This window comes from Rhinatrema bivittatum, chromosome 3 (assembly GCF_901001135.1).
Source record: "Rhinatrema bivittatum chromosome 3, aRhiBiv1.1, whole genome shotgun sequence".
In the NCBI taxonomy this organism is placed as follows: domain Eukaryota; kingdom Metazoa; phylum Chordata; class Amphibia; order Gymnophiona; family Rhinatrematidae; genus Rhinatrema; species Rhinatrema bivittatum.
Window position 1 is genome coordinate 87,278,758 of NC_042617.1, and position 25,620 is coordinate 87,304,377.

General features: G+C 41.3%; 1 protein-coding gene across 2 annotated transcripts in view; it reads right to left on the bottom strand.

The window, feature by feature from the left end:
• Window positions 1-3,035: 3,035 nt before the first annotated feature.
• The window catches only part of PSME4 (proteasome activator subunit 4), a 389,258-nt gene continuing 366,673 nt past the window's right edge, over window positions 3,036-25,620 (bottom strand). For both annotated transcript variants that reach the window (XM_029593434.1, XM_029593433.1), the window contains 4 exons: window positions 10,801-10,963; window positions 6,304-6,437; window positions 5,364-5,502; window positions 3,036-4,159 (listed from right to left, as the gene is read on the bottom strand). In XM_029593434.1, coding sequence (XP_029449294.1) covers window positions 5,368-5,502; window positions 6,304-6,437; window positions 10,801-10,963 — 432 coding nt within the window. In that variant the 3' untranslated portion in view covers window positions 3,036-4,159; window positions 5,364-5,367. The remainder of the gene's footprint in view (window positions 4,160-5,363; window positions 5,503-6,303; window positions 6,438-10,800; window positions 10,964-25,620) is intronic.

A 25,620-nucleotide genomic window follows, 5' to 3' on the forward strand; every position in this document is an offset into this window, starting at 1 on the left:
AAGCTCTGCTGTAGACCATGATCTCTTAATCACAAGCTTGAAGGACACATTGACTAGCAGACTCAGCACGTGTATGATTCAAATCCTTCCTCCACAATTGTTCCAAGACTGTCTTCCCTGGGCTTGGGATTATCCTGACCCACCTTCTGACATGCGGTATGCTACAAGGATCTGTGCTCTCACCCACACTTTTTTTTTAACATCCACATGGCCTCCCCTCAGCAAAGTCAGAGCCCACAGATCACCTTCCACTTTTAGGCTGACAACATCAAACAACCAACTTGTGATCCAGACCCAGACAAAGCAATAAAAATTCTCAATGAATGCTAAGCAAGCATCTCAACCTGGCTAAGTCTAAACAAGCTGAAACTAAACCTCCAAACGTCTGAAGTACTGCGGGTTATAAAAACAGATCCTATCTGCTGAGGCAACAAAGTTAATGTTCAGTGAGTTAGCTCTTCTCTTCAGCCATCAAGTCTGGAACCTAGGATTTCTAATAGATTCAAACCTTACAGCCGAGGCCCAAGTCTGAGCAGTGACTAAAGCAATTTCAGTCAAACTGCAGCAATGATGAAATCTCAGGCCTCTTCATGATGACTTGGCCTTTGCATAAGTCATCCAGACCAGACTATAGCAACATACTCTATACCTCTTCACCCCCTCCCCCTCGTCTTCCCTTTTCAGCCTTTTCCCCTTCCCCCCTTCCTAGTTCATTGTAATTTTCCTTCTTCCATTGTTGATTGTAAACCGGTGTGATGTTTTTCTACAAATATCGGTATAAAAAGTCCATAAATAAAATAAATAAATAAAATACTACACATTGGAATGCCCATCAAATTGAACCAGAGACTACAACCTGTATAAATACTGCAGCACGACTGTTCAGCAACAAAAACAAATTTGACAGTATCATGCCTTCCCTAAAGGCCCTCTACTGGCTCCCTAGCTCACAAAATTCAAAATTCTAACTCTAGACTATAAATCCTTCATAGGCAAAATGCCTCTGCTTCAGCAACCATCTCACCCTATAGCTGCCATTCCACCCCCTCTGCTTGAGTCACAAACCTGCTTATTGGTCCTTATCCGTAAGGAACACACCTCATAAGCACCAGAAAAACGACTTTCTGAGGTGCCGCATCAACTTCTGGAATGCACTGCCGTTGAATATCAAACAAACCCCAGACTTGGTAGCCTTCAAAAGCTACTAAAACATGGCTTTTCCAATCAGCCTTTGGCCCACAGTAATAATGTGGTGTAGAATTTTCTCACTCTGAAATGACCACACACCTTACCAAGCACCTTCCCAACCTCCTGCCAACAAGTACACCTAGTCTGTCTTACACCTGCCAAACTCCATGTATGGGATGCAATTTGAATAAATGTTGTTTACCAGGATTGTAATGTTTTCAAATGGAAAAAAGAAATGACAACGAACGGAGAAGAATCACAGGGAACATTTCAAGTAACTATTCATGGTTTGTGCTCAGTCTTATATCACAATTTTCAATTTAGTGAGCTTTAATAGATACTAAAAAGAAGTTCTGTTTTGGACTTATGCTTGCCCACTAATTTATAAAAACACATGACCAGAGCTTTAGGCGCTGTTTACAGGAAAATATCCTGGAATACAATAAGCTCTGCTCACTTAAAACTGTTGGATTTTTAGAGAGATGTAATAAGTTTAAATAGTGACCAAAATATGAAAATGTAGTTTACATTGCATACTGTAGTACAGTTGAAAGGTTTTTTTTTTTTTTTTTTAATGTTTATTTTATTTAGATTTTTCTGCTTTTTGCACTTTTTTCAGCACTTCAAAGCAGATTACATTCAGGTACTGTAGATATTTCCCTATCCCCAGAGGGCTTACAATCTAATAGGATCATTTATCAAAATGCATTATGACATGACGCATGCTATCGCACAGTTTTAACACCAGAAATAACTACACCTTCTTTCCTGGATACATTTTTGGAATTGTATTTTGGCCATTTCTGGGCTTGGAGGGTGGGGGAGAGAGCGAGAGAGGAGAGAAGAGGAGAGAGAGCACGCCTCTGGGGAGGGCCTCACTGTGTGCACCTATATCTCTATAGAAGAGCCACCTGATAGGTCGAGGTGAGGTGTTAGTTTAGGGGCCAGTTTCGCATGTAGAGTGAGATGTACGAACAGCATAGTACACCTTGGTGAAGTTTTGACATCATTTGGAGTGCGGAAAGTCTCAAAAAGATGAAATTTTGTACTGTGTTCTCTCACCCTCGCTTGATGGTGCCTTGTATGGAGTCCATCAAGCGAGGGTGAGAGAACATAGTAGAAATTTCATCTTTGTGAGACTTTCCTCACTCAAATTACATCAACTCTTCACCAAGGTGTACTGTGCTGCTCGTACGTCTCACTCTACATGCAAAACTGGCCCCTAAGCCCTAAAACACCACTGACATCTCACCTCGACCTAGCAGGTGGCCCTCCTATAGAGATATAAATACTTAACTACTATGAGGGCCTTGAAGATAGGCTCTCTCTCAAATTTCCATAAACATGCCCATTTTTGATAACACATGCTTTATCAGTGCATTAAATTTTTTTGATGAATGATGGGGTAAGTTTGTACCTGAGGCAATAAAGGGTAAAGTGACTTGCCCTGATTGGTTTTTTAAACCTGTCCATCATTTCATAGATGGACGTAGAATATGGCATATTAATAAGCACCAATTACATTTTCACTTTCATTTATGAAAATTAATGAAATGTCTTTTTACCAATGGAAATTGTGATTACATCAGGAGGAGGAGGAGGATAAAACTACCTGCACAGAGGCAGGAGCTCAGTCTGGGCACAGACAGAGCTCAGGCAAGCCAAAAAATGGAAAAGGGTTACAGGTAAGAGGTGTAAACCAGCGGCATCATAGGAGTTAATGGGAAAATATAGGAGTTGTAACTAGTTAAATGCTGTATTTTTACCAAATAGCATGTTGGAAGGAAACTAGGAAAAAGCCAAGAAGAAAATTTTAACTACACAAATAGAGCCCAAAAAAGCAGGTGTTACAAACAATCCATTTATTGTGTTTTAAAATAAACTAGGTACACAATTGAAATAATAACAGTTTTGGCACTACGCTATACAGCGGCTACGTCTGTGTTCCGACATTTAGTAAATACTGTCCTATGAACACTGCTGTGCTTTAAGTTTGTATTGAGTCACTTGCTCAGCAGGTATTTAAAAATAAAATGTACTGTAGTGCTCCTGCAAGGAAGACTGTACACGCTGCATGAAGGCCGTAATGCTTCAAATTGTGAATCATTTCAATATACAAGGTACCCTGCGTTCCATGAACTCGTCACATCATAACATGTGATATTAGTATTCAGAGATGAGCACAAAATGTGCTGTATTAAAATCTGCAATCAGACATACTAATGGGAAAAAGGGAAAAAAAAATAAAAACAAATCTGCCTTTCAAACAGGAAAAGGTCTTTTGTTAAAGAAAATAATTTAAGAAAACAAATATAATAGTATCTCATTGGGTATAAAGCCATAACCACTACAGTACTATCAACATCTAATCTGAGAATTTTTACAAATTCATCTCACAATGGTGTTTATATGTAAAAGGTTGCAATTTGTACAATGTCTTGCTAATGCAATGTCTCTACAATTTATACATCTTTTACATCTATGTAACACATATAAAACATGTCAAATACCAAACAGTTATCAGTCTTTAAGTGATGTTGCAGGCAAACCCCCCCTGAAACCCCATACAGAACTTCCACAAAATCCGCAGTTTGCCGTTCGGATAAAGTATTCTTGTTTTAAAGAGAGACTCTCAGTGAATGAGAAGATTAGGCACAACTCAGCCATTTACTGCGGTTGGATATTTACTGTATATCCTTTCTATTCTCCTGAATCCAAAATTTTGCTTCAATGAAAATCTTCAGACTTATATTAAGCTTAGACATATTACTTAAAAAAACAAAACAAAAAAAAACCACCTCAAAAGAAACAAACAAAAAAAACAAAACAAACAAAATACAATAAAAAAAAAAACAAACTTTCAAACAGGCAGCAGGATACCCCGGTCTAAAAGTTTTATTTGTAAGAGGATTTTGAAAACACCTGCATAAAAGGACGGTAATTCCAAATTCTTGGCTTTTTTCTGAGGCATCTGAAACAGATATATTTAGAAATGATAATCACACACAACTCCAAGCAATTACTTTTACTGTATTTTTATGGGAAAAATAACAAGTAGCTAAATAAAGGCTACTGAAATAAAATACATTTGTCAGTTAACAGTGCTAACTATGTAATTGCATAACTATGTTAGGCACCATATCACGCAGGTCAAATCTACATTGATTAGTTCTACAGTAAGCTGTTAGCATACACAAAGGAAACAGTAAAATATTACACTTTCACACACATCAAGCTGATGCAGAGAGGTTCATTCAGCCCAACACAGTTTTACCAGCAGTAGAATGCACATTTTGTGAGCACAAACTTTACTGCCGATGCAGGAAGGAGTTTTATGCTCATAAAATGTGTGTTAAAAAATGTGAGATCAGCTTAGGACCCTCACATGGAAATTCCATGTTAATGAGGGCATTAAGTATTCTCTCCCAATGCAAAGAGGTGCACTGGCTGAACTCATATTTATTTATTTTTTTTTTAACACTGGAAAATGTATGCCTGGATCAGAATTGGAGTAAAGTTTCCAGTGCAGTTGTGCCAGCAAATAAACAAACAAACAAACAAAAAAAAAAAGACTTTCCCTTTCAGCCATCATTTTAGCCGGATAAGTATGGACTTATCTGGCTATCTGGCCACAGTAGCTGCCGCCACTTAGCCAAATAAGTTAGTACTTATCCGGCTATCTGGCCTGGTTCACAGCAACTTAATCAGATAAGTTCTGGCCTGATAGTAATTAACTGCAGGGTATCATTACCCTATTATACCTTCATAGGCATAGCCTTTGGCCTTGGCCTCAAAACCCACCTAAAACATACAACAGAACAATACTAAAACATGCCATTTCATGTATATTGTTAAAGCATTTCTCCCTTTTAATCATTAACAAGGGGAAAAGGGGGACAGAAGTACAAAAAAGACTAATTTACAGAAAAAACTCTGAACATGCTATTTTGTTTCAACTTTTCAAATATTTCACTTCTCTTGCTGGCAGTCTGATTTATGTTTGCCAGTAAAAGTAACCTGAGCAATAAAATCAGTACTGGGGTATTATGAGGGCTCTTGACACTAAATTCAGGCACTGAAGTGATTTTGTATGAACTATAAAAAGTACATTTATCCAGTATGAATAAAATGTACTGCAATCTGTTGGTGTTATGTATAGACTACAAATGCCTTACCAATTTATGCATAATAACATGGGGATACAAGAAGATCTGTGAGAACAAGCAACTGGTCATCAGTAAACTGCTGTTTGTGCTCCTGCCAGTTGTCATGGTGTGTCCTTCGGAAATTGGATAGAGTTTTCTTTACAGTCATCTGTAAAAAATACAAATCAATGTTACTTTTAGGATAGGTGAAGTGTTACACAGTTTTTATGTTTTATTGTTTATAAACTCTCCTTCAAATCAAACAGCACAAAGTAAACACCCACCTCCAGGGCCATCAATCTGTAAGGCAAATACACAGTTACATAGTTGGTTTAGGCTGAAAGAACTCCAGAGCTCTATCAAATACAACTATCTTCTGAATTCTTAACAGCTCTCCATATGGGAATCCAGGGGAAGGCAAACAAACACACTGGGTTTTATAGTCAATTCTATAGCAATTAATCAGAATTTTCTCCCTGATCCCAAATATGGTGACTGGCTTAGAATAGTTGGATCAGCACTTTTCCTTAGCATGTAGGTGTACCATCATACCCATCAATATGTTTTCCCTCTAGTAAAATCTAGTATAACACAAAATTATCATTACAGAGAGAATTTTAAAATAAAGTTGACTAAGACTACAAAATAAATGGCTTCAAATGGAGGATTTAAAAAAAAAAAAAAAAAAGAAACATCTGATTATTCATCATCATTAGGTCTAAGACTTTGGCACTGAAGTCTTAGATTTATGTGAACTACTTTGGTTATCACAACTGCACCAAACATCAGAATAAACACAGAAACCTTGGAGAAAGCAGATTATAAATACCCAGTCTCAAAACAGCATATTCAATCTACATTTTTTTTTCATCTCATAAGACCTCCATGTGATTACTACTCTCTTTTAAACACAAAAAGGGAAGGTTTGAAAAGAACCACTGGAGAAAAAGTAATACAAACTATATTTTACCTCAATTGGTTGGGGATCATTAAGGTGTGGACTGAGGTCCATCAGAAGCTGTGGCATCCATGTAGGTACATCATAAGGACTTGATAAAATACAAGCACTAAGTCCTAGTACACCAGCATGGCGCTTCACCAAATCTGGAAGGATAAACAGAAAGTCTATAAATATGATTTAAGAGAAAATAAATAATTCTAACACTATTTGGTGCAGCCACTGTGAATACCCAATTAAGAAAGTCTCCTTATTAACAGGCACACTATTATCAGATAATAAAATCAGAAGTACTAGCAAAAACATGATTCAGATAATTCAGTTGGCAATTCCACAATCATTAAGATTCCCATTTTATTTTCTGATTTTTAAGTTGATAAATGTGCTAAGGTGCTTTGAAAAAGTTTTCTTATGAAGCTATTAATATTATTCTCTTATTTATTTTGACAAAGCGGATTATATTCAGGTACTGTGGGTATTTCCCTGTGCCCAGAGGGCTCACAATTGTACAGTCATTTATCATTATGCGATAATACCGTAATGCATGCTGTAAATAGTGCAATGCGCATTAGTATGCAAATGTCACATACAACACATTACATTCCGACTGCTGCACACGAAGGCTGCCAATGAAGATACAGCAAGGGCCCGATTGCAGGGCAAGAACGCTTTCGCCTAAGCTGTGTCCAGCCTGGCTCCTATGAAGTCCAGCTGGGGAGACAGGCAGAGGTGAGATTTTTGGTAGTTGATGCCAAAACCCAGAGAATGCAGCACCTGCATCGTCAGGGCCAAAGCTTTTGACCAACCATTTGTCCAGGTATGGGAAGATGTGCACTGCATGGTGCCTGAGATGCACTGCCACCACTGCCAGGTACTTGGTGAAGACGAGAGGGGCTGAGGCCAAACCAAAAGGCAGCACCATGTACTGGTAGTGAGTCTTCCCCACCACAAAGAGAAGGTACTTTCTGTGTTTGGGGAAGATGGCAATGTGGGCATAAGCATCCTTGAGATCAAGGGAGCAGAGCCAATCTCTTCTTTTGAGGAGGGGAATCAGGGTGCCCAGAGAAACCATCTTGAATTTTTCTCTTCTGAGGAATTTGTTCAATGCCCTAAGATCGAGAATGGGGCGCAATCCCCCAGTCCTCTTTGGTATGAGGAAGTACCTCAAATAGAATCCTCGGTCCTGCTGATGACAAGGAATGGGCTCTACTGCTCCCACTGTGAGAAGGGTGGATAGGTCTGTCCGAATTACAACCTGTTGGGTAGACGAACCCCATGATGGACATGGGGGAGAGTCCTCTGGGATCCTTCTGAAATGTAGTTAATACCCCTGGCAAACTATGGTAAGGACCCAGTGATCCGAAGTGATGGTCGACCAGTGGTGGGCGAAGTAAAGTAGTCTGCCTCCCACTGGAGGATTTAGCATTAGGGGTACAATTTGCTGATCCATACTCTCTTGCCTCCAGTCAAAAGCCTGTAGCTGGGTGCTGTTGGGGGGGCCAGCTGGGGTTTTGGCACTCGCTGTTGATGGGAGCATCCCCTGAAGTTAGCACGGGGCATGCGAGTCTGAGAGGTGGGGGAGGGGGTAATATTTCTGCTGCCAATAAAAGGATTTCCTGGAACTTGGTTTGAAAGATTTCCTGACAGAAGAGGAAGGGTCAGAAGCACTAGCAGAGAGTTGTTGAAGAGTTTCATGGTGATCCTTCAATTGAGCTACTGCATCACTGACCTTATCCCTAAAAAAGGTTTTCACCTGTTCATGGGAGGTCAGCCAACTTCTCCTGCACCTCTGGTTGGAGTTCAGAAGCACGAAGCCAGGCCACTCTACATGTGCCAATGCCCTCGGCAGCTATCCTGGCCACTGTTTCAAAAACATTGTAGGTGGACCTCACCTCGTGTTTCCCGGCTTCAAGACCCTGCTGTAAATGGCGGAGAACGATTCCTGTTGCTGTTGTGGAAGTTGTCTGCTAGATCCTGAACCTGTTTCCACAGGTTTCGATTGTACTGGGTCATGTACAACTGGTAGGTGGCAATATGGGCGATGAGCACAGCGCCCTGAAAAACCTTCCTACCCAAAGCATCCAGCTCCCTATGTTCCCTCCCAGGAGGGGGCAGAGGCATGGGTGTTGGAGCACTTGGCTTTTTTGAGAGCGGACTCCACTACCACACACTGGTGAGAGAGATGGCGTCTCTCAAAACCCAAGGCCTGCTGTACTAGGTAGGTGGCGTCCACCTTCCTGTTCACTGAAGCAATGCATATTGGGTATTCCCACATCTGAAGGAGATCCTTAAAGATATCATGAATGGGAACAGCCACTATCTCTTTAGGAGCATCAAAAAACTGGAGGGCCTCCAACATTTTATGTCATGCATCCTTCTCTGTGAGAAACTGGAAGGGGCAGCGTCGGCCCTGGTCCTGACAAAACCCACAAAGGAGATCGATGCCTTTCCTCCAGTGGCGAGGGCTCCAACAGGGGGTCGTGAAAGATTTTTAGAGGATGATTCTGAAGAATCATCCCCCCCCCCCCACAGATCGTAAGGACCTTCCTTCCTCGCTGAGGCCATTGCGGGACCTATGTGGATGAGGCCTGTGTAAATTCCTGGCCTCTGAGGGTCTCGAGGGTACCAAGGGAATTGATGGTCCTGGTGGCAACGGGGTTTCTGGAGGCCGCGGGAGGCTGGAGGGTCCAGGCAAAGGCTCAGGGAACCAAGGCCCGGTGACTACGTCTTCCTCCTCCTTGGAAGTAATGATGGGGATCGCTCCCAAGGGGGGCATCGGTGGCTGCTGGGAAACTGAAGGTCCCTCGGGCATCGGCTGCATCAGGAGGGCACCAAGTAGGACATCCAGACGCTCAGGCAGGGGTGCCAAGATCAATGGCGCAGGCTCCGGCACCGATATGGGGGCTGGTGGCAGGGCGGCTCAATGTTCTGGAGGGCTTGGAGCACAGCACTCTTCACCCTGCGGTCCAACTCTTCCTGAAAGTTCGGTGAGGAAAGGACTGAGGGAGAGGGACGAGGCGTCAGCGGTGGCTGGCACCGATATCGGTGGGGAACGCCTGGGACTCCTGGTCCTATCAGAGGATGGGGCCTCCGTACCATAGGGTCGCTTCGGTGGGAGTACAGCAGCCGACAGTACTGCACCGGAACCAGAGCCGTGCGCCGATGGTGACCAGTGTCAATGCTTCCGGGATCTCCTAGATGCTCGGCCCAGTCATTCCTTGGCGCCGAGGAGGCTGAGGATCCTGATATTCTTGAAAGCGGCGATACCATGGAGAGCTGATAACTGTCTCCTCAGTCCCTGGATAATGCCACCGGGGGGTGTAGAGAGTTCCCCTTGACCCCAAGTGTCGAAGACTCCGATGCGGGCATGGATGGAGCAGACTTTTTGGAAATTAAAATTTTCTCCATTTTATCGAGCCGAGCATGATGGCCCTTGGGGGTCCTCTGATCGCACAGTTACCCTCGGATGTCATGCGATGCCCCAGGCAGAGGATGCAAACCTCATGTGGATCTGTGATGGACTTGGTCTGTGGGCACCGACGAAAGCTTGACGACGCCATGAAAAATAACCGGTGCGCAGCCGATGACTGGGGGCCACCGAGAAGGGGGAACGCTGAGAATCAACAGCGAAGAAGGGTGCTCTCTTTTAACCTCGCCGGAAGGAGAATTTGGTACGGCAATCCGAACTCTGGAGACCGGAGACCTGAATTTAAAGATTTTTTTCTTACCTGGTCTCGGCACTTATCGATCGTGTGCCGGATGGTCTCCAGCTGCAGGGGGAGAGGGGATTACCTTCACCGCTATGCTCGGTTCTGCACCCGCTGCCTTTCAGTCACCCTGGGGGCTAAGTCCATGCCTGGAACCGGCTACCGGATCAAGGCACATCTCTGAGGGATATCTGAGATCACTTCAGGAATTCTCGACTGGGGGAGGGACCCTTAGGTATCAGTGCAGGAGAGCGGGGCTCGATCTTCTTTAAGGTAAATTTTGTTTCTTCTTTTCTATAATTCTTAACACTATTCTAGTGTATGGGATAGTGTCCGCATCTGCTAGGAGATGGAGAGATACTGAAGAGCTGAGGTTACTGCAGGGGTATATCTAGAGTGACGACAGCTTTGAAATTTGACTCAGTCTCCCATCTGCTAGCAGAAGAGCACAATACCCACTGGTCCTGAGTCCATCTGGCTACATGCTAGAAAATGCCATATCAGCCATTTACTTGGATAACTTTTCGGTTATCCATCCAAACTGATTGTAAATACCTACCCCATTACATCTAATTAGAAATATTTGGTTTTCCCCATCATAAATTTACTCCACTCAAGAGACTTTCCTCTTTACCTCCAACACAGAGCCTCACTTACTATGAGAGTAGATGTGATACATAAAAGGAAATATACCATCAGGGAAACACTTAAAATCATATATTCCAACCACCTGAAAAGTATAGGTGACAAAGTTCATATTTCAGAACCTCCACATCATTGTGCAGAACCATGATTCTGTTACCTGCAGAAGGAATGGTATCCTTCACTGCACCTAGATCTCTTTTTCTTTTTTTAGGTAGCCGAGTCTTGCAGAGTTGTTCAAAAAAAGTCTGCAGGGGGCCGTCCATAGTGAGGAAGTTACACTGCAATAGACCACTCAAAGTAGTAGCAGCCATTTCTCTCACCTGTGAACAGAAAAATCAATTATTAAAGCATACACACATTGCTAGCAACAAGATATTCTGCGTCATTATTGCCCTTTCAGATTTGCATTTTTATCTTGCCTCTCATGCTGTGCTCAAAGGTCCTGTTTAAAGTTTTATATATTCATCTGAAAAGGTCAGCAGGTCATTACATGCCATTTCTATAAGAAAAAGGTATATGTTCCACAATGTTACTTAAAAAGAACAAAAGAATGATCCATAAATTCACTACCAAAATAATTCTCTCTTACAATCAAAGAAAACAGCCAGGTTTTTCTTTCACAGTACTTACTGCAAAGGATTCATCTTCCTGTCTGAAGCAGGCTGGGAAATGTGTTTAAAAAAAAGAATTCCGTGATCCTTTCAGCACAAGGACAGAAAATGTCATGCTAACACTTTCCTCTATTTTGCATAACAATTTTGAACTACCTAATAAAGTCATTCTTTATTGTGCAACGTGCTGGAATCGCAGCGGTATTATTAAAATTAGGGGAAAGAGAGGGGCATAGGCAGGGTTTGGGTGGAGTTATCTCCCAGCAGTGCTGCGGGCGTTAATGTTTTTCACATTATCGCCGGCAGCACCGCAGGAAATAACTACACCTGTTCCTGTGGCGCTATGGGGGCAATAGTGTGCAGTGCGGCCAGCTGTCCACTATTGACCCCCCCGCCCATTTTTTTTTTCACGACATCATTCTGCTATAAATATAACAGAATGATGGATCTAGGAGTAGATTTGATAGATAGAGGTGATGGAAAAAATGAAGGGATGTGAAAAACAAGCTCTAAAAATATTTCCAACCTGCATGTGTCAGAAGGTTCGACATAAACTGTTGAGGTGAAAATGTAACTGCCTTTATGGCTGTAGTCTCTGAATTCCTTGCATGGTACAAAGTACATATTCACAGTCATGGAGCACTTATACACTGAAACTTATATAACCCACCCTGGTGTACTTGTCCTGCATGGGTTGGGCCCTAAAAAAAATGTATGAACTCTTTGGCGCAGGGACCTTCTTTGTGCCTCTTTCTTCAGGGTATAGATCTTTTTTGTTGGGGGGAAATGTTAGCTTTCAGTGCCCAGTGCCAGAATGACTTCCTCCTTACTGAACTTCCCCCTTGTGCTATGTGCCAAAACTCATGCAGGACGCACTGGGTTAGTGTCCAAAATAAAACTTTACTGTTCAGAAGCTGGGTGGATAATGGCACAATAAATAGGAATCTAACACCACAGGCTCTTTCTTTCTATGGTTACAGTCTATCATTTATCTGTTCAGGAATGTTTTAAACAGGCAAGGGATCCAGCAACCCTCCTGGATTAGGCTAAGTGGTATTCCAGTAGGCAGGGTAACCTTAAGATGGTTGGAAAAGCCCCTTCCAAAATTGGCCAAAATCCTGTCCATGCACATAAGAGTAAATCTTCTCTCTCCCCAGGGATGAAGACTCCTGATGATTGTCTTCAATGATTTTCAAAAGTCTCTTACTCACAGTTAGAGCTGTCCTTTTTAATATAATAGGGATCCCTTTTGGGAGGTATCCAATCTGAAACTGTATCTTCACAGGTCCTTAGATGGGTAGGATCCTCCCAGATCTTTACAAAACAATCTCTTCTGGTCCCCAAAAAGGAAATACCACTGGAGTTGTCCCTTGCAACGGGTCGCCACCTTGGAGGGCTGGTCTTCCCTATCCCTGGGCATCCCAAACACAGGACTCCCCATTCTCTGAAACCAGGAAAAGCCCAGAGTCCAGCAAGGCTCCTACCATGTAAAAGTCCAAAATCCAAAAAAATTCCTGTGAGGAAATCCTTACCCAACAGGGAGTGGATAGGCAAGAAAATCCCAGACATTACTCAGACTGCAAGCCAGGAGGCCAAAGTTCCAAGAGAAGGCCCAAAATCAACAGAGGCAAAATCTCCAACCTTCAATCTGAACTGCAAACTTAGGGGTAGATTTACAAAATGTGTGCATGCGCTACCCAGTGCACATACATGGATACGAGATTTTATAACATGCGGGCGCATGTTATAAAATTTTGGGTCGGCGCACACAAGGGGGGGTATAAATTTGCAAATACGTGTGGCAATGCACGGGGCATTCCCCAGTTCCCTCTCAGTCCGCTTCAATTAAGGAGCGGACTAGGAGGCAAATTCCCAACCTTCTACCCAAACTTCCCTTCCCCTATCCTAACTACCCCTAATTTTTTTTAACTAACCTTTTGCTCCTGCAAAGGAGCAGGAGCAAGTTGCGCGTGCCGGCATGCGACTCCCCGGCACAGCAGCAAATGGCTGCTGTACCGAGTGCCTCTAGCCCTCCCCCATCCAGAAAACACCTCCCTGGCCTGCCCCTTTCAGAAAGGCCCATGCTTATGCACGTATCGGCCTTTACGTGTGTGGCCGGGCCTTTTTTAAAATAGGCTCTGCATGTGCTAGGCCCAGCCTCGCGCCTAAAGGCCGGATTTTATGCTCGTGGCCTTTTGAAAATCCGCCCTTAACAGAGCTCTTGGCAGAGTGCTGCTATAAAACCTCTGAAGGCAGACATCCATTCCAGCACCCTCAAGGGAATAGGGCCACACATGAATGGTTCCTCCCCTAATTATTCCCTTACTAACTCCACTTCCATGACATGTCCCACGGCTTACTGGTAACCTGACAGGATGGTTGGGTTACACATATTAAAATCACAGACTAATATTGATATTATACCAGGGGCATAGTCAAAGGTGGGCTTGAGTGGGACGTGGTGGCTGAATTAGACCACATGGGCTGAAGGTGGGATGAAGTGGCAACTAAATTGACCTGGGACCAGTCACAGAGATAGGATGGATGAAAACAGGAGAGTGCTCAGGTCCAGTTGAGTGGGGGTGGAGAGCATGCCTGTGTTGGGCTGGGGAAGGCAAGGGAAAAGGAATGGAGACAGAGGAGGAGAGGGAGAAAGTGCTAGGGTTAGGCTGGGGAAATGACAGGGAGAACTGCCGGGGTCAGGATGGTACGGAGAGTGCACTGGGGTTAGGAAAGGTGGGGAGAGGGGAGAGCAGGAGCACGCCTGCATGTGTGTATGAGAAAGTTGATCTCTTTCCACCTTTGCCAAATTATCGTAACATAATACAGGTCCGCTCATGGTCCTGCCAAAAAAAAAAATCAACCCTAGCTATGTCATTGTTTTATACTACAATATACTGTATATGAATCAATTCCTGTATCTTAAATGCTATAACCTGTTATTTTGGAAGGCAAGGGGCAGTGGTTTAAATATTTATTTACAACTTTGTTGGAAAAATGTCAGGTTACAGGTCACCTCGCTACCTACAATTTGGAGCCTGGCAAGATCTGTAGCTGCCAGCTTGCGTCTGAAGAAAGAGATTATGTTGTTATTGGCTTGGGGCCGGGAAAAGAATCCACTACTGTTGCTACTAACTCAGACCTAGGGTGGAGGCAGGCCATTGGTGGTGTCCCTAGCCTAGGGATATTTAAAGATACCACCAGTATGGGTAGAGATGCTGCTACCACAGCCAGCCTGGGGCACAGCAAGAGAGGTGATAGGGGCTGGAAAGAAAATAAGGAAAAAAGTGAAAGAAAAACAAAAAAGGAACAAAATAAAATAAAAAAAATAAAAATAAAGCATAATAAGCAAAAAAATATTTAGATAAAACAAAAAATATTACAGCAAAAAAAAAAAAAGTTGGGAAAAAATTCTTAGTTACATAAAATGTTGGCTAGCAGCCAACTTTTCAGAAAAGGTTTTCCACCCCTGATGTACTTATTATCATAGCAAACATGATACAGTACAGTATGCATTTTCAAATTATACATATTGTACTCGCAAATATCAACCACATGGTTTAGCAAAATACCACATGTAACAAATTTTCAAACTTTTACCCTACCCTTATTGACCTCGTGTCCTACACTCTTAATCAACCCTGGCCACATCTCTATAGGATCTCCTACTTTACTCTTACACTATTCCAACTATATATTCCAATGTAGGAACTCTTATTAGCTAACAAATCATAAAATAGGATCCATAGCTCATATTTAGCTTTCATTATCTTACCCAGATGAGATTTTTTTTAAGTAGTAAAACAAATGAAAATAAATAAATGTCTACATCTGCATTAAATATACCATCTTACAACAACCACTGTGATAAAAAGACATTTATTCCTTTCCTTTGAATTCCCTTGCTGTTGATTCTGTTCCTCCTGCAACATGCAGTCTTGAGAAAAGTCTATTTTAGTAATTTCCTTAATATACTCTATTACCTTGCTCCAAAAATTCTGCAATTTCTAACATAATAAAATTCTGTACTATTGATCCCTGGTCATTTTCACACTTAATATACTTATCTGGGTCACTCAGACCTATTTTAAACTCATAAATTTGGTCTACGGAGGTACCATGAATAATCTTAAATTGCATCTCTCTGAAATGAGTGTCCACTGCCACAAAGTTTGCTTAGCTAAAAATAAAAAAATCATTTCATAACTTTTAACAATAACCCCACATTTAATATCATCTCATTTTTCTAACAGATTCCCATCAATTTAATATCTTGATAAATTCTACAAAATTTGTACAGTGAAGAAAGTTTATTACCTTGTCCATCTATGTTTCTAATTTTAACATCTAAGAGAGCAATTTTCAAAATAACCTGAACAGTTTCAAATTGGGTTTTTACATCAATTTGAAATTGCCTAGGGATAAAGTACAGGCAGAGAACTGTAGCTGCTTTTTCCATGGGTACTTTTTTCCTTCTAAACAATGCATTCAGTTCTGAAAATGAGCGTGCATGTGGTTCCCGGCGTGCGCATATGGACACGCCAATTTTATAACATGCGTTGGCCGCGCGTGCATGTGCAGGTGATGCGGGCAGAGGAGTGAATTTTAGTAAATTATGCATGATGCTCCAATTAAGGAGTGGACTGGGAGGAAACTTTCCTATCCTAACCCTACTCTTCCTACTTCTACCCCTAACTATCCCCATTTTTTTTTTTGTTTTTTTTACTTACTGCTCCTTTGGAGCAGAAGCAACTTCCACGCGCTGGCTGGCCGCCGGCATGCGCTTCCCTGAAACAGAGCCTAATGGCTGCTATCCCAGCCGGCCTCTGTCTCACCCCACCCAGACCAAGCCCCCTGCCCCTTTTTCAGGGCCTGGCACTTGTGTACGTATTGGGACTTGCGCGCAAGACCAGGCCCTTTTGAAAATGCGCGTGGCCCTTTAAAATTTCGCCCGTATATGTATTATTGCTTCCCTGCCCTAAACCCATCTCCAAGCCTACCTACTTTTTCCATGGGTAAAATATGCACGTTGTTGAACCCTGCACTATTTTTACCCATGTAAAGAGTCGGCAATTTTCAGACAGCCAAATTACCCACTTTTGAAAATTGTTCTCCCTGTGTATTTTTTTTTTAAACAGTTCTAATTCTCTCTCAAGGAGTGAGAAAATATAGTCTCTGGCTTGTAGATAATCAAATTAATTTTTTTGTATAAGTCCCACTTCCTTTGAAACTGCTCAAAAGGCAAAATATTTTCATGTTCCTTATCAATCATTCTTTCAATACCAGATATCCTGGCTTCTTCTCAGATGCCTGATATCAATCTATAAATTCCAGAAATAAAATCCACATGTACGCCCGCGCGCACCCTTTTAAAATCTACCCTAAGTTTATATAATTGAGGCAAACTTCTTGAGATATGTACACCAGGATATTTAAACTGCCTTTCTGATCATTTCAATGGATAGTCCCCCTTCTCAATTATCTTTGAGATTAACATTAAAAGCTAAGGAGGTAATTTTCAAAAGGATTTACGCACTTAAAACTGGATTTTATATACATTTCATTTATTTATTTATTTGTTTTTATATACTGACATCCAACGCATGTTATCACATAGGATTACATAGAACAAGTTGAGAAAGTTACATTGCAACAGGGTATGGGGTAACTGGGAGAGCAAAACAGGGGGAGAGAGATTTAACAGGGAGATAAGGCAAATAAAGAAAATTTAACAAGCAAATAAAACAGGTAAAGAATAACTTTGGGAGGGGGGATCCTCATGTTCTTTGTGTGGGATGGATAGTGGAGAATGGGGAATTGGGAATTTTATGGATGAAATGGGATGGTGCATGAAGGGGGGGGGGGGGGGGGGGGAGGAGAATGTATGATTGAGTTGAGTGGTGATTGTCCTCAAGATGTTGTGAAGGCTTTTTGGAAGAGCCATGTTTTTAGTTTCTTTTTGAAAGTTTGTGAACTTGGTTCGAGTATTAGGTCGGTGGGGAGGGTGTTCCATGGGGGGGTGGGGTGTCCGGCTATAGAGAAAGCACTTTCTCTGGTTGAGTTGTGATGGGTTAGTTTTGGGGAGGGGGTTGTGAGAAGACCGGTGTTTGTGGAGCGTAGATTCCTTTGTGGGTTTTGGAAGTGAAGTGCGACATTCATCCATTCCGTTTTGTTATTGTATAATGCTTTGTGGATGAGGGCTAAGGTTTTGTATTGTATTCTGTAGGGGATCGGTAACCAGTGTAGCTCTTTGAGAATTAGGGTGATGTGGTCAGATCTTTTGCTGCTGGTCAGTGATCTGGCTGCTGCGTTTTGTAGGAGCTGAAGTGGTTTAAGGGTAGAAGCTGGTAGACCTAGGAGGACTGCATTGCAATAGGCTTGTAATGCTGTTCTGTAGTCCTGGAGGTGTAAGAGAGGCTTGATCTTCTTTAGGACTTGGTTTGTAGAATCCTTCTTTTATTGTATTGTTAATATGCTTCTTGAGGTTTAGTTCGGTGTCTAGCGTGATTCCTAGATCTCTCTCAGTGAGGATGATTTAATTGTTTATTATGCAGTTATTGAATTGGGGGTCAGGTATGGGTGAGGGTTTGTTGGATATATAGAGTATCTCGGTTTTGTTGTGGTTGAGGGTGAGGGCCATTTGTGTTAGTAGTTGTTGGATTGCTTTGAGGTGGGTGCCCCATATTTTTAGGGTACTAGCCAAGGTGTGTCTTACTGGGAGAATTTGGACATCGTCGGCGTATATGTAGTATGATAGTCCGAGTCCAGATAGGAGTTTGCATAGTGGTAGGAAGTAGACATTGAAGAGGGTGGATGATAATGAGGATCCTTGTGGGACACCGTGTGGAAGGGGTATTTGTTTGGATTTTATGTTGTTGGTTTTGACTATGTATGATCTGTTGGATAGGTATGATGTGAACCAGCTGATGGTGATGTCGCATAGTCCAATTTCTCTTAGTCTGTTAAGGAGGATTTTATGGTTGATGGTATCAAAGGCTGCCGATATATCAAGGAGTATGAAAATTGCTATGATTAGTACAATATATGCAACTTCTATTGAATTGTCAATAGATTTTACGTACATTAATGCACTTTAAAGGGCGGATTTTAAGAGCCCTGCTCGCGTAAATCCGCCCGGATTTATGCGAGCAGGGCCCTGCGCGCTGGTGCGCCTATTTTACATAGGCCTACCGGCACACGCAGAGCGAGTCCCGGGGTTTTCCGAGGGGGGCGTGTCGGGGGCAGGCCCGATCCGCGCGGTGTTTTCGGGGCGGGATGTAGCGTTTCGGGGGCGGGTCCGGGGGCGTGGTTATGGCCCGTGGCGGTCCGGGGGCGTGGCCGTGCCCTCCGGACCCGCCCCCAGGTCGCGTCCCGGCGCGCTAGCGGCCCGCTGGCGCGCGGGGATTTACGTCTCCCTCCAGGAGGCGTAAATCCCCCGACAAAGGTAAGGGGGGGTTTAGACAGGGCCGGGGGGGGGGGGGGGGGTTAGGTAGGGGAAGGGAGGGGAAGGTGAGGGGAGGGCAAAAGAAAGTTTCCTCCGAGGCCGCTCCGATTTCGGAGCGGCCTTGGAGGGAACGGAGGTAGGCTGCGCGGCTCGGCACGCGCCGGCTATACGGAATCGGTAGCCTTGCGCGCGCCGATCCAGGATTAGCGCGGCTACGCGCGTATCTACTAAAATCCAGTGTACTTTTGTTTGCGCCTGATGCGCCAACAAAAGTACGCCAAATCGCGCTTTTTGAAAATCTACCCCTAAGCGCATAAACATTTATGTATGTAACTCCTTTGAAAATTATCCCCTAAAGCTTCAGACTTCCCAAAGATAACCTAAAGGTCTGTACACTTCCCAAACTCTAATAGCAGCCAACGGTTCTTGGGGATAAGCTAAAAAAGTAACATGTTACCTGCAAACATTGGGGCAGATTTTAAAAGCCCTATGCGCGTAAATCCAGCTGGATTTACGCATATACAGGGGTTACACATGCCGGGCCTATGCCAAGCCTATGTTGCATAGGCCCCGGCGACGCGCGCAAAGCCCCGGGGCTTGAAAAAAGGGGCGGGGGCGTGGCCAGAGGCCTCCATAGGGCCGCTAGGCCGGGGGATTGTGCGCCGGTGCACGCAACCTATACCTGCCCAGAGGCAAGCGCAACTTGTAAAACAAAGGTTGGGGGGTGTTTAGTTAGGGCTGGGGGGCGGGTTAGGTAGGGGAAGGTGGGTGGGGGGGGAGGTGGAGGGAAATGGGGAAAGCCATCGGGGCTCCCCTAGGGCTCGGCGCGCGCAAGGGGGTACACTAGTGTGCACCCCTTCCTTTTATAGCTCTCTAATAATCTACTTAACTGCAAGTTATTCAAGTGTCAGCATGAAAAGCAATGAAGATAAACACTCAACTAGTTCTCGATTAATTCTGAAAGATGCTGTAACTATTTATCAATACTTTTGCTTGCAGAGATTGATACAGAAATTATATTCACTCCATCAAGTCAACCTCTGTAGCATATTTTCCCAAAAATCCACAGCATATAATCCCATATTACTTTGTCAATGTTTCTCCTGCTTCTAAACTGGCAAGTACTGCATGAGCTACCTGGGCTTTATTTAAACAGAATGTTGCTATAATTATCTTTCTGATATTAGTCACCGAATGTCTACCTAAAACAAACCTTGTTCTGTCCACCTCTACTGGTTCTGAGATAACATTTTCCAATCCTACTGCCAAGAGTGACGTCAACATTTTTAGGTCTTGATATATGAAAATTGTCTATATGATTCCAATAGCATAGGGTTTCTCTCTTTCTAAGGAATAACTATTAACACAAAATGCCAGGTAAATTTTCCATACAGTAACAGAGGTCCATATTCACCCATGGGCTGGCTGGGTAAGTTATACAGATAAACTTATCTGGATAACCTGAACCGCATATTGAGCAGTGTGACAGTTTAAATATCCTGATGTACATATCAGGATATGTACATATATGTACATATCCTGATATGTACATATATCCTGATATGTACATATCAGGATAAAAAAAATACACCACTTCATCTTTGACCCCAGAGCACTTTTCTCACTGATTTCATCCCTCACGAAACCTCCATCAACAGACATACCAGATGATAAAGCGGCAAGCAAAGCAGAAGAACTTGCAACTTACTTCAAAAATAAGATCCCAAACCTTCTAACGCAGTCCAAAAGCAACAACAATTATACGCCAGTTACACCACATATTACCTTCCCATCACAAAAGACATGCCTGAAAGAATTCGAAATGACTGCCTCTTTAGAGATAGAAATTATCCTAAAAAAAATCAAACCCTCCTCACATCCTCAGGATACCATTCCCATCAATCTCCTCATTTCATGCGCTAAAACCATATCCAAACCCATTGCAAAAATTATCAATTGCTCCCTATCCCAAGGGCTAGTCCCAGAATCTCTCAAAATGGCAATCATAAAGCCACTCCTAAAAAAACCCAATCTTTCACCAGATATCCCATCCAACTTCCGCCCAATAGCTAATCTATCTTTCATCGCTAAAATCCTAGAACGAGTAGCAAATAAACAACTCACAGAATACCTAAATGATAACAACATTCTCTCTCCAGCCCAGTTTGGCTTCCGCCAATCTAGAAGCACAGAAACCCTCCTGATCTCCTTAACGGATTCCATATTACTGAATCTTGAAAAAAGATGTCCTTGCCTACTCATCTTACTAGACCTATCAGCAGCTTTTGATACGGTCAGTCATAACACATTAATAGATCGTCTATCAGATATTGGAATTAAAGATACAGCTCTCAACTGGTTCAAATCGTTCCTCAAGAACAGACAATACAAAGTCAAGGTCAACAAAGAAGAATCTCAACCAATCACCTGCGACTGGGGAGTCCCACAGGGTTCGTCACTCTCACCAACATTATTCAATATCTACTTACTCCCACTTTGCCAACTCCTGCTCAACCTTAATCTCATCCACTACTTATACGCAGACGATGTACAGATCCTAATCCCAATCACTGAATCTCTCCAAAAAACTCTGGATTTCTGGAACACATGCCAACAAGCCATCAATAACTTACTCACAAGCCTAAATCTTATCCTTAACCAAAACAAAACAGAATACCTACTCATCTCTCAAGATGGAACCTACTCACTCCCCAGCACCAACATCACCACCCAAATACCATTATCACCACAAGTAAGAAATCTAGGGGTCATACTTGATAACCAAATGAATTACAGAGCTCTCATCAATAATATAGTAAAGGACGGATTCTTCAAATTACAAGTCTTAAAAAGACTTAGACCACTCCTCCATTTTCAAGACTTCCGATTGGTTCTACAAGCAATCATACTCACGAAAATAGATTACTGCAACTCTCTTCTAGTAGGCCTACCCGCAAACGCCTTAAAACCATTACAGATGTTGCAAAAACGCTTCGGCAAGGATCCTAACCAAGACTAACAAAAGAGACCACATCTCACCCATTTGAAAAGCCTACACTGGCTACCTGTCAGTTTCAGAATACTCTTCAAAGTGCTTTCATCAATACACAAAGCATTACACAATCTGACCCCACTCAAGCTCAAATTCCCTCTCCAACTCCACACCTCTACTAGACCAGTGAGACAAGCCTACCGAAACAATCTACAGATACCACCAATGAAATCAGTGTTAAGCAAAAGAGCATTCTCCACAGCTGGTCCTAAACTCTGGAATACGCTCCCGCCAGAACTCAAATCAGTGCAATGCCACATTACTTTCAAAAAAAGACTTAAAACTTGGCTCTTCCACCAAGCTTTCCCATAACATTAGACTTTGCACAACCCCACACCGATGTTTTTCTGCCTATATTAGGCTATGTATATTTTATATTGTATCTCACTGTTAGTATCTCATTGTTAGTTAACCCATATATTTATCTCCAAGTTATTTCTACCTGTTTTTTGTAAGACATTTTCTTGTCACTGTTATTGTTCAAAATGTAAACCGAATTGATCAGTAATTCTGTTATTGGAAAGTCGGTATAGAAAAGTTCTAAATAAATAAATAAATATCCCAAGAGATTATCACAATTATATAAACTTATGGCCAGATTTTAACAGGTCCCAAAAAACAAAACAGCAGATGGTCTATTAAAGCCAGGAAGCTGATCAAACAAATGTAGGCTGGTCTTAGATGATAAAATATTTTATTGAGGAGACATACGTTTTACAATAAAAAAACATGGAATTCCCAAATGGCCTGACTCTGGCCGAGTTTCGCCCAACATTAGAGCTACATAAAATAAATCTAAAAAATTAAAAAACAAATTATAATAAATATACAATCAGGTTGCACAACCAAAAAATATATACTTATTTATTACAAAAATGGAGAATAATAAATAATTAAAAACAAATATAACAAAAGTATTGTGTAAGTATTGATTTATTAGCAATGGCGCTACCTACCGTTAAGTAAAGCAAATTGCACGATTAATAATTTTTTTTTTTAATTTTATAAACATGGATTCTACAGAAGCATATTACTGTACCAAAAAGTTAATCTAAAATTAGAGATTATATAATAAATATCAAAGAAAGAAAAAAAATGTAATATAAAGAATAATCCATTAGAATATTACCTTACCTCTTTCTTTGATATTTATTATATAATCTCTAATTTTAGATTAACTTTTTGTTACAGTAATATGCTTCTGTAGAATCCATGTTTATAAAATTAAAATTTTTTTTAAATTAATCATGCAATTTGCTTTACTTAACGGAAGGTAGCGCCATTGCTAATGAATCAATACACAATACTTTTGTTATATTTATATTTGTTTTTAATTCATTATTCTCCATTTTTGTAATAAATAAGTATAGATTTTTTGGTTGTTCAACATGATTATGTATTTATTATATTTTATGTTTTTTAATTTTTTAGATTTATTTTATGTAGCCCCTGATGCAATCTAATGTTGGGCGAAACTCGGTCAGAGTCAGGCCATTTGGGAATTCCATGTTTTTTTATTGCAAAATCTATGTCTCTTCAATAAAATACTTTATCAACTAAGACAACTGGTCTACGTCTGTTTGATCCGATTTTAAAAGGGCCAAGCAGTAAGTATTAAAATAAAAAAAATTTGGGATACGTAGGGTTAGATTAGGGGTTGGGGAGGAGAGGGGAAGAGGTAGGAAGGGTAGAGAGTTAGGGATAGAAAAGCTCCCTCCCAGTCCGCTCCTTAATTGTATCAGACTGGGAGGGAACTAGTCTCCTCCAGTTCCTGATTGCATTGCCGTGTGTATTTTGCTAAAATTTCCCCCCTGCGTGTGCAGACCGCCCGCACATATATACAGTTGTTAAAATCCAGCACACATGTGAACTTGGCCTTCGGATTTTATAACATTTGCATATGTTATAATATCTGTGCGTGCCGGGAACTGCGCGCACATGGATGCATTGTGGTCTTAAAATCGACCCCTTTATATTTAACATGTTACTGAAAAGTTGAGACATCAAATAAAGATATGGCAAGAATTGTATATTTCTTTGTTTGTGAGATGTGCCTTTGTGAAAGTGATGTTATCATCAAAGCTTTATCTCATGTAAATATTCTTATGCTGGATATTACAAAAGGGTATTAATATTTTATTTATTTTATTTAACAAATTTATATCTGCACAATCCAAAAATCTTGGCAATTTACGCTTAAACATTCATAGATCTCTTAAATCTTCAATCAGTAAATTTACCATATAAATCAAAGTTATCTGGATAATTTTATCCAGACAAATTTAGGACTGCTCCATAACAAGACTTGCCTGGATAATAGAGCATGGTAACATGGAACATCAGCATTATCTGGCCTACTCAGTCCCACCCTGAAACGCCTCTGACTTATTCTACTAAAATTTTAATCTGGGTAACAAATTAACTAGGTAAATCAGAGCCAGGGATTTAAAAAAAACAACAAAAAAACCCCAAACAAAAAACAAACAAACAAACATTGTTTGTCAGGCTAAGTCCTGAATTTAGCTTGACAAACTGTTTGAATATGAACCTTACATTAAATGATGGCAGATAAAGACCAAAATAGCCGATCTAGTCTGTCCAGTTGAGATTTGTCCACTCTGGGTGGATGTACATATAAATTCCCATATCCCCATGTATTTTATCTGACTTTTCCACTTCTCTCCGTGTCTGTCCCAAGCATATCCAAAATCTACCACAGTAATGACCACCACCATCACCGCTAGTCTGGCTCCATGACTGAAGCCAGGCAGGTGTCAATACCAACAAAGAAATCTGGCATTAGATATACAAAAGTTTGTAAGATATTAATGCAGTTGATTTTAAACATCTGAGCTCAGGTGAGTATGTTATTCAATTTTGGCTGCAATAAATGCATGGATTTCTTTTCTCTTGCATATTTCCTGGGTTTAATCACAGATTATTTTCAAATATAGTGCACAGTGCTATATGGTATATACTCAGCAGCAATGTTGGTTCTTTAAAAAAAAAATAATAGCCTAGGTTAATGGGAACTGCTATCTTGAATATAAAATTTTTCACAAACAGAATTTGTGATCAAAGTGATGAATGGAACAAAGCTTACCAATGATGATATTTTATAAAAGCTCTCATGGTTATTCCACTTTTGAGTAAAGCAGTCTTCCCTAACCTGAATAAATGAAAATTCCATCCAGTTACATCATTTCTTCACAGCCTTGTCATCCATGAACACAAGCATAAGATCAGCCTTTGCCATAATAACCTTCTAAAATATTAGTACTCCTGATTTATTGCATTTAGCAATTGTTCTAATTGTGTTGGAAAGAAATTAGTCTAGTGGCTACAACATAACATTATATTGGGCACAATTTCCCATAGGCACAGAATTGTATTTATTTATTTAAAAATTTTTAGATAACGTTTATACAAGCATGTTGGACTATAAGTGTGAAAGCTTGCTGGGCAGACTGGATGGGCTGTTTGGTCTTCTTCTGCCGTCATTTCTATGTTTCTAAATGGTTTTCAGATTATAACATAATAAAAAAATATTTAAAAACATAAAACTGTTAAAAGGAAAAGATTTACAAATTACAGTGAATGAGTAAAGCAAACAAACCGAAAAGAATTAGAGCAAGCATGTTAATTTGAACTTTGTAAACTGAAAGCAGTAGAGTATAAGTAGGTTTTGAGTTTCTTCTTGAATTTTTTGGAATTAGTTGTGAGCCCAAGTATTGTTGGAATGGAGTTCCACAGATAGGGTCCTGCTACGGAGAAGGCAAGTTTTCTAGAATGAGAGAAAACCTTTGATATATCAGGCCAAAACAGTCAATCGTGTTCAGCTATACTGCTCTATGTGACCTGGAAAAAGTA